Source organism: Pelobates fuscus, chromosome 10, assembly GCF_036172605.1.
Source record: "Pelobates fuscus isolate aPelFus1 chromosome 10, aPelFus1.pri, whole genome shotgun sequence".
NCBI lineage: Eukaryota > Metazoa > Chordata > Amphibia > Anura > Pelobatidae > Pelobates > Pelobates fuscus.
The window spans coordinates 134,452,546-134,470,589 of NC_086326.1; the positions used below are offsets into that span (position 1 = coordinate 134,452,546).

The 18,044-nt window shown below is 39.6% G+C and overlaps 1 protein-coding gene across 4 annotated transcripts in view; it reads left to right on the forward strand.

The window, feature by feature from the left end:
• Positions 1–18,044, forward strand: part of CCSER2 (coiled-coil serine rich protein 2) — a 198,945-nt gene that overhangs the window by 147,980 nt on the left and 32,921 nt on the right. For all 4 annotated transcript variants that reach the window (XM_063435387.1, XM_063435386.1, XM_063435389.1 and 1 more), the window contains exons 8-9: positions 7,012–7,098; positions 13,914–14,012. In XM_063435387.1, the coding sequence (XP_063291457.1) occupies positions 7,012–7,098; positions 13,914–14,012 (186 nt within the window). The remainder of the gene's footprint in view (positions 1–7,011; positions 7,099–13,913; positions 14,013–18,044) is intronic.

Genomic DNA, 18,044 nt, shown 5'->3' on the forward strand with positions numbered 1-18,044 from the left:
TGGGGATCTTTTTTGACATTGAACTCCGTCAGGATGTCCAGCGTCGAATAAGTGCGATTTACTCCGTGTAAATTGCATAAGCGGCCTCTAATGGCTGGATTAACCCTCAATGTAAACATAGCAGTTTCTCTGAAACTGTTTTCCGCTGCAGGGTTAAAACTAGAGGGACCTGGCACGCAGACCACTTCAATAAGCTGCGGTCCTTTAAATGCAAGGAAAGTATCCCTTGTGCACTTGAAATCAATATTTCTATGAAATTTGAAGAAGAAAAAAAAAAAAACTTACGGAAATAGGAGCAAGTAGAAAAATAAAACAGATAATGGTATATTTTCACAACGTGTTCCGCTTGGTCAGGGGGAAATTGCAATGGCAATCTGCAAAGAAAATATTTTACAGGCTAGGATGATTGGCACTGCTGATATATACGGCTTGTATTATCCGGTAATGCTGGGCATGCAGTAGTTACATAGCTTCCAGCAATCTAAAGCCGCTGCTTTGTACCTCTGTTTTGTTGTTGTTTTAGTGTTTAATATTTTTGTTTAATAATTTAGATGTAGAATTGTTGATGATTTTTTTTTTTTCTTTTTCATTATCTACCTGGATTTTTCTGAAATTTTAGACTTTCAGTTGAAACATATCGAAGCTCTAATTTTATGGTATTAGATGGGGGACATTATCATTAAACTGGCAGCCTATTTCTCGGACATCTAGAATGATGTGTGGGTTTGGATTTTAGCTTTTCTGAAATAAAGTTCACACATTTTAAAAGCTATAAAGGTTTTATTTTTTTTATTTTTGTTTTATTTTCTCCACGTGTTTCTCATAAAACCAGACCGTTTTAGGAGACACTAAATAAATACTCTACAACTTGTACTGTGCAGGTAGATATGCTCTCTAGTACCCTTTAAAGTGGCACTGTAGACACTAAAACGGCTTCATCTCATTTCAGTGGTTATAGTGTTTGGAGTTCTCTAACTATCCTTCCATTCAGCGTTAAACAGTTTTCAGTGGTTTAGTGTTAAATCCATACCCTCTTTATTCCTTGGTCTAATTAGGAAGCATTAGCTGGAGCAGCAATGGGTTGCTGTGATTGGCTGAGAATGTCAGCTGACCGCATTCAGCCTCTCACAGTACTTTCGCAGGTATGAATTGGTATGGCTACAAGCAAGTGTGTAATCTCTGCTTTAGCCACACCTCCAGTGGGGCTGGGCTTTTGGCAAGCCATGGACCCCCATCTATTGTTAAACTGCTCAAAAATGGTTAAACACTGAACAAAGTGACTGTGCCGGGGGGGGGACACCAGAAACTATAATTAATTGAGATGAAATGCTTATAGTGCCTACAGTGTCCCTTTAAGGCAATCTCAAAGCCATAAGTAAAATTGCTTAGTAATACCGTAGCCTTTAATTTTTACAACACAGTGACGCATGTGATTCTCCATTTATAATCAGAGCTGATGTAGCTTTATATAATTTGTAGGCACTGGATTCTATGACTATTCATTGCAAGCACAAAAAGGGTAAACAGTTGGGTTGAGATGGGGAAACGACTGTCGACAAGTACAAGATTCTAATAGAAAAGCTCAGTCTAACATGATAAAGGTGTCTTTCAAGATTAATTGGATTTTGCCTCTTTATTTTCAATGTGCTTGCAAATCTAGCACAGGGGATCAAAACATATTACACCATGTGAATCGCAGTGAGTATTTTTCATTAAAAACATGCTTCGGATGATGAGGTTAGTGTGCGTGCGTCTACTTTTTATATTTAATTTATTTTTGTCGAGTCTATTTCTTGTAACTGGCGAATAATGTATGGAGAAGAAAAGGGCTTGAGATATGGTACTTGAACGGAATTAGAGAACGGCCTGGTTCGAAGGAACAGATCTGTAGACAGCAGCGATGGCATTTGTAATTCTCCGCTAAATATGTTCCTTGGTTGTACTGTGAAAATGCCCATTGGATGCAAGCGTTTTGTGTCTCTATTCGATAATGGATTGCCATTTTTGTCTGATGACACAATGTGATTGCTAAGATCATAGGTTACATCAGAAATCACACCAGAGAGGCAGACATAATGTTCAGAGAACAAGCCTGGCAGCAAAACAGACAACACAGCTCCATTTACAGCTGAGTGAAAACACCACATTTAAAATATAGTGGCTCTGGATTATGATTTTTCGAAAGCAGTATTTCTCAAAACAGTGTTTTTTTTTTTATTAATGTACTTATTTGGTTGGTCGGAAGGGGGTGAGGGGGGTCTGTTTGCCCCACATTTTCTATATGTATATTTACCATTTGGATTCTTTAAAAGCACGGCACACATTAGACAATTTATTTGCTAACCCCTAGCAATAGGAATGTACTATGTATTTATTTTTCCTGTGCATTTTCTGATCAGTGGAGTCAATTATTGAGTTTTTATTTAAAGAGATGCTGTACGCACCAAAACAACTTTAGTTTAATTGAGTGATTTCAGTGTAGACAACATGCCTCTGCAGTGTCACTGCTCGATTTCCTGTAAAGAGAGATCTGATGTTTAAACTTGTTTTATCGTACAGTTTGTTTAATTTTGGATTTCTTATCTCCTGTTCTGCTAATAGCTTAATAGAGCCTGCAGGGGCCATGTGTTCAATTTGCAGAGGAGGAGATAAAAAAAAAAAAACTTCTAAACTGTGCTGACTAGAGCATAAGAGCATCATGTGAGATGTTGTCTACAACATCTGGAATGACGAAGATTGCCTACCCTGGGTCTATATATTAAGACTACTTCATTAAGCTAAAGTTGTTTTGGTGCTTAAGAGTTATTTACATTTTTAAAGGGATAGGGATTTTCTATGTGTAAATGGGGATGGAATATTGGCGTTAACAAACAAAAACGCAGGTGAACAGTGAGAAGGAATAGCAGCAGTCTGTTCTTTTGTGAGTCCTTGGCGGTTGGTTACACTAATTTTAGCTCATTTGTGTCATTATTGAAAAAATATATCAGACTGATCCAATCCATAGGGACTGACTAGATTAAACATACTGTCAAGCACCCTTTGCAGACAGCGACCACAGTGTATTGTTTCTGCCTTGGTGGGCCTTGTCCGTAAGGTATGGCCAATACACCCCGAGGCATAGTGATCAATGGTATCCACATCTGGGCTGCCCTTCTACCTTGGTGAGACCGTAGATATTTGCTAACAAACCACAATGAAGTTTTAAAGAAGGGGTTAGGCACCACTTTTTTTCATTGTTTTAGAAAAGAAGCGTACAAAATAACCAATTCTAGGTGGCAAACCAAGCAAGTCTAACTGTAATTGGGTCACAAGTGGACAGTATTTTTTTGTCTCACAATTCCAATACACATTATTCCTTGCTATTACGCCATAGATAATATGGTACATGATGTAGTCTGAGATTAGACATTACACGCTTTATGACCACAGGTTTCATAGTTAAAGGCTAATCGACAATAATGTAGCTCACCATTTGCTGTTTGATTCACATGAATTTGTTTTAAATTGCTTTGAGACTTATATATTTTAATGGCTTCAGAAATGATCCTCTGTCCCCTCTTGTTCAAGGTTTAGAAAAGCCATTATGCTTCACTTTGTGCTTAAATGAAAATAATTATGTGCCGATAGCTAGTTAAAGTCTTACTTTGTCGCTGAAAATATATTAATTTTAAGTAAGCATTTTAAGATTTTGTTTCTGCCATTTTACTCTTAACTTTCCTGCATTATTTTTTTCCACATTCGTGTCACTTTACTTATTTTTTTTTTTTTTTTATTCTTTATTTTTGCGTGCAGGGAATTACATCTACTCTTACAGTGCCACAACAGCATCATCAAGCAGTACAGTGTCATGCAACATGAGACATTAGTATGGCAGGCTAGGTCATTGCACATTTTTAAATTAAAGTATAACTGGAGAAGCATAGCATATAAATCCTATAAATCAGGGTGCGACACAGTGCTAAAGGTAGCTGGAGATGGGGTAACTAGATTCTCAAAACGCACTGGAAGCGTGCTGGTCTTTTAATTAAAGGTGCATCGCCTCTGATTGTCACCTGGATGTTGCCAGCTATGTTGGGGCGGTAGTAGAGGGGGCTAAACACATATATAAACATCATGTTAACATTTCTCACTAGATTTAGTGACATACATAGTGTTTGTTTAGGCAATATATGGTAGGTCGCAAGCAAAATTAGGCGAAACAGTGGACAGGTCTTGTCATTAACTTATACTAAGTATGTTCACTTGTTCTGCTTGTTAGGACAGGTGAGGTACATGTTTAGCTATGACACAATATAAAACAGCGCATAAAACAACATATGTTCTGTGCTAGAGCTCGAGGACTTTGAGTGTGATGCAAGCAGACCACTTCATTCCTATTATGGTGAAAGGTATAGCTATCAAGGTTGAGACAGGTATAAATGAAACCGCATGGGTAACATATCTTAGCTTAATAAGAAGTGTTCGTAGCCACAGGTGATGTATAAGCTGCAGCTAGTGGGATTGCGCTGCAGGAGTCCAGGAGGCTTCTCAGGCCAGCTCTGTTTAATGGTGTGAGTCCCGGGTCAGCCGATTCCAGTACTCGGGAAGCACTGAGGGGCTGTGGTGGAGTCGCTTGAGTGGGGGTGTGGTGAGGAAGCCCCGTGGCCCTGGGCCCGTGTGGAGGTCTGTTTTTCTGGGTCACTGACCTGAGCCCTGACAAAGTTCAAGTCCTTCCCCATAAAGTGGTAGCGGAGTCGGATTGGGGTCTTGTGTTGCCACGTGAGTAGGGGCAGCATGCTGGCAGATGCCCTGTGGCCCTCCAGGGCGATGATGCAGCCTGGGCCAGCCGCTGTCTCTGTCCAGTCCTGTGGCCTGACCCCTCACTCTGCGGAGTCGGCGGCTCCATGAGGTCGCATCTGTCCCTCTGTGGGTGGTGTGGTAGGTTGCGGCATTTCGTCTCCCCTGGTGGCGAGGGGTTCACTTGCGGCGTGTGTGGTGCTTCGGGGTGAGTCCTCTGTCTCCCTTGCGTCTGTCTGAGCAATCTGTCTTAGCAGCAGGTGCTTGGGGATTAAGTGTGCTCATAGTGTGTTGCTCTCCTGTCCCCCGCTCCTTTACCTCGTGGGTTGCTGGGAGTGGCGGTTGTGTCAGGCGCTGGTCTAATTTGGCCCAGAAGTCGTCGAATATCCTGTCCAGGCGTTTGAGCGCGTCTTCCGCGTAGTTGCAGTCTAGTTGATAAGGCGCTGGCCCAATCGACCAGGACGCGGCTGCCATTTTGTTCATCCAGGTGCCATTCCCATCGGCACCCAGATGGATGACAAGATACGGTGTAGCCGTGTGCTCTGGGTCGGTGGGGACCGGGATGACCCCTGCCGGTCCATTGGGGGGGGGAGGAACGGGGTTTCACACTGGCGTGTTCAGCTGGGTATATTGGTCGGGGAGCGACCGTCTCCCTCGCACCATCCATGCTGGTAGGCCACGGCCTCCGAGTTTGTGGGTCCGGTGAGTAACACCACATATTTGGTGTCTCCATATAGCTTACCCGGTCCATTGTCGTTTGGGCTACAAATGAAGTCCGGTTATGGCCTTTGTCAGTGCGGATTGCAACGATTGAGCTTAGTAGTGCTGGAGCCCCAGACAAACACGTCTGCTCAGCTCTGCAGTCAGGCCCCGCCCCTCCACTTTACTTATTTTTATTTGGTCCTCTTTCTCCTCCATCGTTCTACCCACACTGTTTTGCCTTAGAAATGAAATTGTACTAGTGGCTGCCTCACATTGATGAAGTGTGACTAAGTTGCCTAAACTAAATTACATAATTAATATATTTACATAGGTGAGTATTTTAATAGTGCCAATAAGAAATGTGTAGGATCATGTTTTGACAGCAAGATTGAAGAAGCATCTGCTTCATCCACAGAGCAGTCCAGAGGTCCACCAAAATGAGTAGCAGAAAGTTATCCTGCTTCCGTGTGCTGACCTCACTCACGTACAGTGTATCCCAACCCACCAACAGTACTACTTTTAGGCATTTACAAATTTAGTTTTGTTGGGCATACAGAAAAAAATCTTCGAGTGCCTTGAGAACCAAGATGTGTACAACTGCAGATTCTGGCCATATGCCGAATCTGAGCTACTGGTGGCAAATTGCATAGACGCTCACCCTTTTATCCAAAGATGGTATCAGTACATGTACTCCACTCGCTGTCCGGAAAATGGAGGTATACTAATAGCCAAGTAGGTAAGGTTGGTTTTAGTTTCATTACTGTGTCTGGGTTTACTCAAGGAATTATCGCTGGCACTAACAGTCTGGCTTACTGTTGGGATTAAAATTAACTTGGAACTCCTTTTTGGGGAACATACGTGGTTATATACCTAGTGAATACTATAAGAATATGGAATTCTAAACATTTCAATTAGGAGCAATGTATACATATATTGGCCAGAGGTTAGGTTAGCAGACATATGGAAAGTCGGTATAATTGCTATTTTTCATCAGTTGGGGTTAATATATTTTTTAAAAGTTTCTTAAAATTATTTGAATAGAATGCCAGGAACAATTGACAAAACTTCACCTATGTATTAATGTGTATATTTTGTATAATGAATGTTCTTGTGAGTATTTATATTGGCAGAATTTCATATCAAGTTTGATTGACAAAACTTAATCTATGTGTATTTTGTATAATGAATGTTCTCGTGTGTGTGTGTGTGTGTGTGTGTATAGATATTTATTTCATCCTTATATGCAGTAAGTGAAGAAAAATGGTCCAACCCTACCCAACCATCTTCCAAAAGAGATGGCAAATTTAAATCCTTCTTGAGTTTGTGTGCCAAAATTAGGAGTGGACATTACTTTGAGATAAAATTAGATTAAAATCTCGATGCTACGGTAAATTCAGTGCATTTTTACAAATATGTTCATCTGGCATTGTCTATTTTTTATGAATTCCGTAACCACTCATATGATTTGTGAAGGTGAAAACCATTATGAAAATCTCATAATCACATATATTTTGTGTGCTATTATTTTTTCAGACTGAAGACCTGCTGAATGAGATCAGACAGCTGAAAGAAGATGCTCTGAAAAAAGACGAAACAATCAAACACTTAGAGCATCAGCTGGTAAGTGCGAATTGGTCTATCCATATCGTATCAATACATATCAATATATCAATACATATCATTCCATGCTTACATTGATATTAATGTCAGGACCTATACAATAGGTGTGAACAACACATTGTACTGGAAATGCAAACGACACTGTTGTACATCAGGACAATAAACATTCCATACAGTGAGCATTAGGTGACATTGCGCCCCTTTTGATGGGAACTAAACACGTCTCTTAGTACAGTTACCTTGTCTCCGTATGTTGTGTGCTATTTACCCTGTGCAAGGGAATGTCAGTGCCGCGTGTTGCTCTATCCATGAGACCATGAGTTTCTTGTGTAACGGTAAAAGGAACCATAACTAAAATTAATAAAATCATAATCCCATTCATGTTCAGTGTCTCAACTGTGTTTGGGTTGGTCTTGTTTTAACCTTTGTAGCAACAAAATGGTTTCTAGCAACAATTGCTTCCCTAAAATATTCTGTTGTCTAGAAACAAGTCTATTTCCTCTTTGATCTAAAATGAATAGTTTTTTCCTAAACGATTAGTCATTAGAACCTGAACCCATTATCTTTCTTGCCCATTTTCTCTTGCCAAAGGTATTTTGTACCCACTTCTCATGCATTTTCCATTACACATTATTCTTTGAAATCTGTCTTTTAACCTCTGTCTCTTTTCTTTCCTTTTCCGCTCTAATTCTATAATTTTTATTTTCCTCCAATCTCTTGCTATAGAGACAACTGGGCTGTAAACTCAGCAGTTTTTCTAAGATAATGCAGTGTTTCCATTGCCTCCTATGGCAGCTTATAGAAGGACTTACTAGTTGAGGTCTTGCAAAGGTTGCAGACCTGACATTCAGCGTCTCTACTTTTTGCATGGACACGCCGAACGCTTCCATACAAATGCATTGAGGAGATGCTGATTGGTGCAGCTATTACGGTTCATGCCCATTTGGCCCCAAATTCTTCCCTATGCGGATGCATTGGATTGGCTGAGATCATCTCAGATGATCCCAACCAGTGGATGTGAGGATGCTGCACCAAGTGCTGTGCTCTGGGGAATAAAAGTAGGTAAATCTCTTTATTTTATTACCTCTGGGAGGGGCGGAGACTTCTAACTAGCTGATCTAACTCTAGTGCACTGTCTGATGCATTTTTGGTGGCCATTCCTTTAAGAGGTTATCTAAATAAAAATCTCATTATAAATATGGAAAAAAGTATGTCTGAATTTTATGAAGGATTTCACACGAACATTTCTTATTTTTTTAGATGGCCCTCATCTATAATACTAGACAGTTCCATATTGCTTGCTGTGGAAAACCAGACTGTTCTGCCCGTCTTTTCTCCATCCCGTCTTTTCTCCATCCCGTCTTTTCTCCATCTGCCCGTCTTTTCTCCATCTGCTGTCCTTCGCAGGCTTGTGTCTGCCGACATCTTTAATCTTCTCAATGCTGCATTCACCATATTTGTTCGTCTTTTCTCTCCAGCTTAGAGCAGTAATTTTACACTCAAAGTACAAGCTTTGTGTAACGATAATAGCTAAATAAGTTTCATATTTCGTTATGTTAAGCATAGTAATATGTACACTGGACCACCCCTCACTAGTCTAGAACATGGAGATTAGTCATTGAATGCTAAGACCTTTGCTGTACTAATGGTAGGTTAAGTGCCAGGTGGCTATGAGTTGTTGTTTTGGTTTTGGGGGTTTGTTTTTGCACATAATGTTCCCCCTAAGCGATGTGTCAAAGAAAAAAAATGTTTCCCCAGCAACTAGAGCCTCCACTCATTTAGCTGGTGCCAAATTAACACGAACATGAGTCGCATGGCACTCATTCATATGCCTGACAAGCTTTATATTTGACACCGGGATCACAAAAGGGTCAATGGGGATTCACTTATACCTAGAGCAATGACTGCTATACTCCAGTGCTCACATACTATCTCTGCATTGCACAAGCAATCAATACATCCAGATTTTTTGGATGAATAATGAGAAAGTGTGGAAAACTCTTAAATAAGAGAGATTGCACTCATAGTATACTTGTCGCTTAAAGTAACTTCATTTTGAGACCACTGTCTCATCCAGAATCTTTGGCTCTGAGTGAGGCCGTTGCCTCACTCTGCAGGCCTAAAAAAAGCAGGCAAGTATGATCTTCTTAATGTTTACCTGCTTCTTCTTTCTTATGCTTTCCATACCCACTACAAAAGGGACCCTTATCTAGCCCTAGGAATGCTAAAAAAAAACAACAAAAAAACTGCATTGGGCATGCCTGATAGTCACACGCAAATCAGGATTCAGTGTCGGGTTTCTTTGTCAGTGCTGTGTCCTGTTTGTCATTGGTTGACTTATCTGGACTGGGTTAGTGTATGGTGAAGAAACTCCCTAGATGAGGTGTGCCCAACAATGCGATCTGACTATGTTTATAGTAAGTTTATTAATGTTTATTACGTGCTTTTCTCTGCTTTATTTTGATTTGTGTTTTTGTTTAAAAGAGTTATAGTTGCATAGCTGAAAAGAGACTTGCGTCCATCAAGTTCAGCCTTCATCACATATGTTTTTGTTGTTGATCCAAAAGAAGGCAAAAAACCTAGTCTGAAGCGCTTCCAATTTTGCCACAAACTAGGAAAAAAAATCCTTCTTGACCCCAAAATAAAAGTCAGATGTCTCCTTAGATTAGGCAGCTATTACCCCACTAATTAGAAATTATATCCCTGTATGTTATGTTTTTGTAAGTATTTATCCAATTGCAGTTTAAACATCTGTAGTGACTCTGACAAAACCACCTCTTCAGGCAAAGAATTCCATATCCTTATTGCTCTTACTGTAAAATAAAAACCTTTTCTTTGCCTTAGAGGAAATCTCCTTTCTTCCAGCCTAAACGTGAGACCTTGTGTCCTATGTATAGCCCTGTTTATGAATAGATTTCCAGATAATGGTTTGTACTGGCCCCGAATATATTTGTATAATGTTATCATATTCCCTCTGAGGCCCCTTTTTTCTATACTAAAGAGATTTAAACTTTCTTCTTAACTAAAATCCTACATTCCTTTTATCAATTTTGTAGCTCGTCTCTGGACTTTTTCTAGTGCCATGATATCTTTCTTTAGAACAGGCGCCCAAAATTGCACAGCATATTCAAGGTGTGGTCTTACCAGCGGTTTATAAAGAGGCAAAATTATATTTTCATCCCGACAATTTATGCCCCTATTTATACATGACAAAACCTTACTGGCTTTAGCAACTGCAGATTGACATTGCATATTGCTGCCTAATTTGTTGTCTATAACAATTCCCAAATCCTTCTCGTGTGTGGTTATCCCTAATTCACTACCATTTAGTGTGTAAGTTGCTTGTGCATTCTTAACCCCAAAGTGCATAACTTTGCTTTTCTCTACGTTAAATTTCATCTGCCATTTTGGTGCCCAGTCCCCCAATCTATCCAAATCCCTCTGCAGCAAAGCAATATCCTGCTCACATTTTATTACTTTACAAAGTTTTGTGTAATCTGCAAACACTGATACATGGCTTTCAATGCCTATTTCAAGATCATTTATAAATATGTTAAATAGAAGTGGTAGAAGTGGTCCCAAAACAGAACTCTGAGGGACACCACTTACCACTTTTGTCCAGCCTGAAAATTTACCATTAATTACAACTCGTTGTACTCTATCCTTAAGCCAATGTTCTACCCAAGAACAAGAATATTCATCTAGACCAATTTCTTTTAGTTTGAAGACTAACCTATTGTGAGGAACCGTATCAAATGCCTTGGCAAAATCCAAGTAGGTCACATCCACTGCAACACCCTGATCTATACTTCTACTTACTTCTTCATAGAATGCTATTAGGTTAGTTTGACATGACCTATGTTGCATAAAACCATGCTGATTATTGCTAATAACAAAGTTCTTCCCTATGAATTCCTGAATGTTATCCCTTAATAGCCCTTCAAATATTTTCCCAGTTACAGAAGTTAAGCTCACAGGTCTATAATTTCCAGGCAAGGATTTTGAACCATTTTTTAAATATAGGAACAACATCTGCTTTCCTCCAATCCTACGGTACAACACCTGAAACAAAAGAATCTTGAAAAATGAAATGCAGAGGTTCACTTATTTCCCCACTTAGCTCCTTAAGTACTCGTGGGTGAATACCGCCAGGCCCCGAAGCTTTATTTACATTAATTTTCTTTAATAGCTGTAGCACCTTGTCTCGAGTTATCCAGTCACAAGTTATTTGCAAGTTTTTTGCAGCAATCATTTGCATATCTCTTGCCATAGGATCCTCATTAATATATACTAAAGAAAAATTATTTAAAATTTCTGCTTTTTCCTGGTCTTCATTAGCTAATAAACCCAACTCTGTTTCCAGTGTACCTACTCTTTAATTTTTGTTTTTTTTAGAATTGATGTACTTGAAAAAAAAAATTGGGTTGGTTTTTGCATTCTTTAGCTATCAATTTCTCATTTTCTAGTTTAACCACTTTAATTGCCTTTTTGCAAGCGTTATTGGCTTCCTTATATCTTAAATAGGATGCCACATTGGTTTTAATTTGTTTCTTTTATATTTATTACCCAATGGTATATACTGAGAAATGTACCTTTCTAATATTTGTTTGAATAGTTTCCATTTATCCTCAGTGTTTTTATCACTAAGGAGTTTATGCCAGTCGATATGTTGTAGAGCTGCCCTAATCTTATTGAAATTGGCTTTTTTAAAATTATATGTTTTAGTATACCCCACTTGCTTTTGCTTTTTTTTGATTTATTTCAAAATTTACCATATTGTGATCACTATTTCCCAAATGCTCTCCTACTTGAATATTGGTTAAAAGATCAACATTGTTTGTTATGATGAGATCCAGACAAGCATCCTTTCTAGTTGGTGCTTGTACCAGTTGTGACATAAAGGTGTCATTTAACACATTGAAAAACCTGATCCCCCTTAATTAAGTACTAGTCCTTCTATCCCAATTTATGTCAGAGTAATTAAAATCTCCAATAATTAACGTGTTACCTCGATTTGCTGCTTTCTCAATTTGCTCTAACAGCTGTTCTTCCTCAATAATATTTACATTAGGTGGTTTATAACATATCCCAACCAATAATTGATTTCCCTTTGTTTGCCCCAAGCCGATATCTACCCATAAAGCTACCCATATCTACTCCACATTTTCCTCGTCACACTCCACATGCCTAAGATTTGACTTTAACTCATGGTTGACATACAAACATACTCCACCACCCTTCTTGTTTTTCCTATCCTTCCTAAATAATGTGTACCAATTTAAATTAACTGCCCAGTCATGTGTCTCATCCCACCATGTTTCTGTTATGCCTATTATATCGTATTGTTTAGTGTATGCTATTGCCTCTAGTTCCCCCATTTTGTTATATAGGCTCCTTGCATTAGTAAGCATACATTTAATATTACCATGAGTCATTTGTACTTTTTGTGAATCAATATTACATACCTCCTCTGTTCTGAGCTTCCCCCTCCCCCCATCTCCACCCCCATTGTTCTGAGCTAAGGCCCATCTCATTTCTATCCTATCTCCATTTTCTAGATTGCTTTGACCCTACCACTAGTTTAAAATCTCCTCCAACCTTCTAGCCATCCTATCCCCCAGCACAGCAGACCCTCTTCCGTTTAGGTGCAATCCATCACGACTATACAGGTTGTACCCAAGTGCAATATCGGCACAGTGCTCTAAAAACCCCAAACCCTCTTTCCTGCACCAAGACTTCAGCCACGCATTGACCTCTCTAATCTCCCGCTGCCTTTCTGCTGTAGCGCGCGGCACAGGTAATATTTCTGAAAATATTACCTTGGAGGCCCTTTTCTGTAGCTTACTTCCTAGTTCCCTGAACTCATTCTTTAGGATCTTCCATTTTCCTCTGACTTTGTCATTGGTACCAATATGGACCATGACAGCTGGGTCATCTCCAGCCCCTCCCAATGATCCCTCCACTCTGTCGGCAACATGCCGGACCCGAGCACCCGGGAGACAGCAAACTGTCCGGTTGAGTCGATCAGAGTGGCAGATTACCCTATCTACTCTTAATAGATTGTTTTTTTTAAACAAGCAATCAAGTGCTGCATATCTCTTTTAACCCCTTAAGGACACATGACATGTGTGACATGTCATAATTCCCTTTTATTCCAGAAGTTTGGTCCTTAAGGGGTTAAGGTGCATTTTGCTCGAAGGGTCCTTTAATGGTGAAGATAATAGTACTAAGAATGCTAAGAATTAGAAGGAATTGATGGCTAGCCTTGGCATTCCTTGTTTTGTAAAACATTTTCTACGATGCTTAGCCAGCCTTCACATTACACTGGTGGCTGTGCATGCAAACAAGACACTGAGACATCGTTCCATCTCCACTGCGTCACATTAAACTTCAAATTACTTAAACCAACATGGTATGTTCAGGGAGAACTTCATTCCCTCCAGGGGTTCTTTGAATTCCAGTAGCAAATAAAACCTATTGCTTTTGTAGTAGAGAGCGCCAATACATGGAGCGATCGTTTAGTCAGAAAAACAAACTCCTAAAAGAAAATGGGGAAAGCCAGCTTTAAGAGCAACATATCCAATACAAAGAATTAGATTGATGGGTAATATAGTATATTAATGGTGACAGATCTCTTATTGCAGTCTTGTTTTGTAGAAGGAAGAGAATTTCCCCGGGCACTCAAACCGTTAATGCTGCTATGCCGTGTATAATTTAGTCGATATTCTGTACTCCAGTAAGAAACCTGTTTTGTTTTGTTTTTCACCACTAGGCTTTATTTACATTTTTATTTTTCTTTCTCGTCTCTGTTTTAGAAAACCAGATGTAAGTGCCAGAAGGGAAGTCAAGACTCCAAAGCCGAAAAAGCCAAGAAGTGTGACAAATACACTCAGACCACATGGAGGAGGACTTCAGTGAGTAGTGTATGGCTGTCTGTGTTTGTGTGTGTGTGTCTGTGGTTATTTCTACAGTTTGCAAAATAAATGCAAGATTGCACGTTACAAATAACTTGCGTTGGTTGCTTTTTTTTTTTAACTATACAGGGAGTGCAGAATTATTAGGCAAATGAGTATTTTGACCACATCATCCTCTTTATGCATGTTGTCTTACTCCAAGCTGTATAGGCTCGAAAGCCTACTACCAATTAAGCATATTAGGTGATGTGCATCTCTGTAATGAGAAGGGGTGTGCTCTAATGACATCAACACCCTATATCAGGTGTGCATAATTATTAGGCAACTTCCTTTCCTTTGGCAAAATGGGTCAAAAGAAGGACTTGACAGGCTCAGAAAAGTCAAAAATAGTGAGATATCTTGCAGAGGGATGCAGCACTCTTAAAATTGCAAAGCTTCTGACGTGTGATCATCGAACAATCAAGCGTTTCATTCAAAATAGTCAACAGGGTCGCAAGAAGCGTGTGGAAAAACCAAGGCGCAAAATAACTGCCCATGAACTGAGAAAAGTCAAGCGTGCAGCTGCCAAGATGCCACTTGCCACCAGTTTGGCCATATTTCAGAGCTGCAACATCACTGGAGTGCCCAAAAGCACAAGGTGTGCAATACTCAGAGACATGGCCAAGGTAAGAAAGGCTGAAAGACGACCACCACTGAACAAGACACACAAGCTGAAACGTCAAGACTGGGCCAAGAAATATCTCAAGACTGATTTTTCTAAGGTTTTATGGACTGATGAAATGAGTGAGTCTTGATGGGCCAGATGGATGGGCCCGTGGCTGGATTGGTAAAGGGCAGAGAGCTCCAGTCCGACTCAGACGCCAGCAAGGTGGAGGTGGAGTACTGGTTTGGGCTGGTATCAAAGATGAGCTTGTGGGGCCTTTTCGGGTTGAGGATGGAGTCAAGCTCAACTCCCAGTCCTACTGCCAGTTTCTGGAAGACACCTTCTTCAAGCAGTGGTACAGGAAGAAGTCTGCATCCTTCAAGAAAAACATGATTTTCATGCAGGACAATGCTCCATCACACGCGTCCAAGTACTCCACAGCGTGGCTGGCAAGAAAGGGTATAAAAGAAGAAAATCTAATGACATGGCCTCCTTGTTCACCTGATCTGAACCCCATTGAGAACCTGTGGTCCATCATCAAATGTGAGATTTACAAGGAGGGAAAACAGTACACCTCTCTGAACAGTGTCTGGGAGGCTGTGGTTGCTGCTGCACGCAATGTTGATGGTGAACAGATCAAAACACAGACAGAATCCATGGATGGCAGGCTTTTGAGTGTCCTTGCAAAGAAAGGTGGCTATATTGGTCACTGATTTGTTTTTGTTTTGTTTTTGAATGTCAGAAATGTATATTTGTGAATGTTGAGATGTTATATTGGTTTCACTGGTAAAAATAAATAATTGAAATGGGTATATATTTGTTTTTTGTTAAGTTGCCTAATAATTATGCACAGTAATAGTCACCTGCACACACAGATATCCCCCTAAAATAGCTATAACTAAAAACAAACTAAAAACTACTTCCAAAAATATTCAGCTTTGATATTAATGAGTTTTTTGGGTTCATTGAGAACATGGTTGTTGTTCAATAATAAAATTAATCCTCAAAAATACAACTTGCCTAATAATTCTGCACTCCCTGTATGTGGATTCAGATTAAATTATTTAAAGTAACTCTGTCAACGTCTGGGATCTTTGCATATTTTGCCGCGAGGTGCTAGAGAAAGGTGAGTTTTACTTGTCTGAAGCTGTCCTTCGCGGCTACTACAATAGACTTCCTCTTCAGCTCCTGGCTTAATGGGGGGCTTAACAGTGGTAGCTCTGCCTTTTTGTCGAGCATTACCATGTGTACGGAAAATACAAAAACAAAGTAGTCCCTACTCTCTTATAATTTTTTTGGCTGGGTTGGAATTTCAATGGCATTCCACCCCAGTCTTTATGAACATTTCATAAAGATTTTAGCCTAATGCAATGTTATTTTTTTTTTTTTGATTGGATGACAGAGCAGCCATTCCATATTTGCTGTTCGAGTCTGTATGCACCTCTGTGCATTGGTTATGAATGAGTTATCAGTCATATTTATCAATATAGGACCTACCTGGCTTGTAATAAAGTAGCCACGGTAATGAAATGTTGTTGTTTTCCAATTTCTACAAGATTTTGTCATTCAAAGTACATTTTCTTGTTGGTTTCCTGTTGGTACCTTGGAATGTTGTTTTTGGTTTGGAGTAATTTTGGTAGGGTTACATTCTCATCCACGGAATCACGAAGATATTAATTTGTTTGGACTCAGAGGAAACTGCATAGGGACAACTGCCTCTGGGACCCAGAGACATCTACTCTGGCTCCAACATTATCTTCCATCTCAAATCCAGCTTTCTCTCCCATTTATTGCTTTCATTTATCATTATTCCAGCCAGTGAGCTGCAGGTAATCTTTTATTTTAAAGGAGATTGAATGCCTTGCCTTTTGTTTATTAACTTCGCCATTAGAAGGTTCTCCTGCAGTTACCTCTGATTATTGGCAGAGTGTCTCTACCCCTGTTTTAACCCATTAATGACCAGCGATTGAATTCCATCTTGACAAACCACCTTTTGTGGGTCCTGCATTACAATGGAACTTCTCAATCACTTTACAATCTCTGAGCTTTATAGATCATATAAGCAGTATATTCCATACCGGCACGTTATGTGACGACAGCGTGAAATGTCAGCATTTCTTCAGGGAATAAACAGCCTAGTTATATTGTTTGTTCCACTGACAAGTTGAGAGATTACGATTAAATGATGGTGAAGAGAGAGGGAAAAGTTCTTGAAAGGTGAATACCTAAAAGTATTTTTCTGTCTTGCGATAAGGTTTACATTTTCATTATTTTTTGTTTTGTAACGTGTCTCTCCGCTCCATCAGTAGACATACGGCTAGTGCTAGAGACTTCCTGTGAAAAATTCAACTAGCCTCTATTTTAGAAAGCTTGTTTTTCTATGAGAATCATTATTCCATGCTATCAGCATGAGGGCTCAATGTGGCCCTCACCCAAACTCCATGTTTTTATTGTAATATATTTGGTGTGCTCGTTTCAGTTTAACAGCAAACGGAGACTTCTTTAACTTGTACAGAAGTAAAGAAGTCTCTGAATGTGATAGCACGCTCTCCTATCTTAATTATGACAGACATTTCACATTGCAATCGATATGGTATAAAGTACCAAATAGAAGGTGAAATCCTGTCATAGTTATTAATAAACCCCCTCAGTCCTCCTCCTCTCCCCCTGTTGGCCGCCCTGAAGTAAATTGCACTCTGAGCAGAACGCATGAATTCTGTCCAGGCTTTCACCGAAGTTGATATCTCTTGTTCAGGCAGGTGCTCTCTCAAAATGTAGCCATGGAAGCTCTTTGAAGGTCTAGTCTTTGCCTAATTTGATGAAAAGTGACCTCTCAAAGTCTCTCTTTTTTTTTTTTAATCTTCTAATTGTGTTGTAATTTACAAGAAATTCCTGTGTAGTCTACGTGAGTTTTTCCATAGCTATTCTGTATCAGAAGGGACAGTACAGCTCTCTGCTTCTGCCAACAGAGCAGCCTACCCCACTAGCTCCCATTAGACTTCCCTAACATGTTCTGACTCTGGGCAGCTGGAAAGCAAGAGATTAATTTGCATTAAATGCCCTAGGATGCTTGAAGGAACCCCAGTCTCTGAACAAAAATATTCTTAATTTAAAAGAGTCAAACTATAGTTGCACTACTTTAAATTATCTACAAAAAATGCTTTAAAAATGGACCACAGCAGGGTCTGTGTTAAATATTTAATGTTGAAATGCTAAAGTATCTCTTAGGGCTATATTTTGAAGCTGCAATGACATAATCCTGGTCTAAACTGATTTGTTGCACACTTTGTGTTTAATTCATAAACGCCATTTTAAAGCATTCCCATTATGTTGTCACAGCTGTTGTGCGCGTTTTGGTTTCTGTCAATGACAAGGTTTGTGCCTCTGTC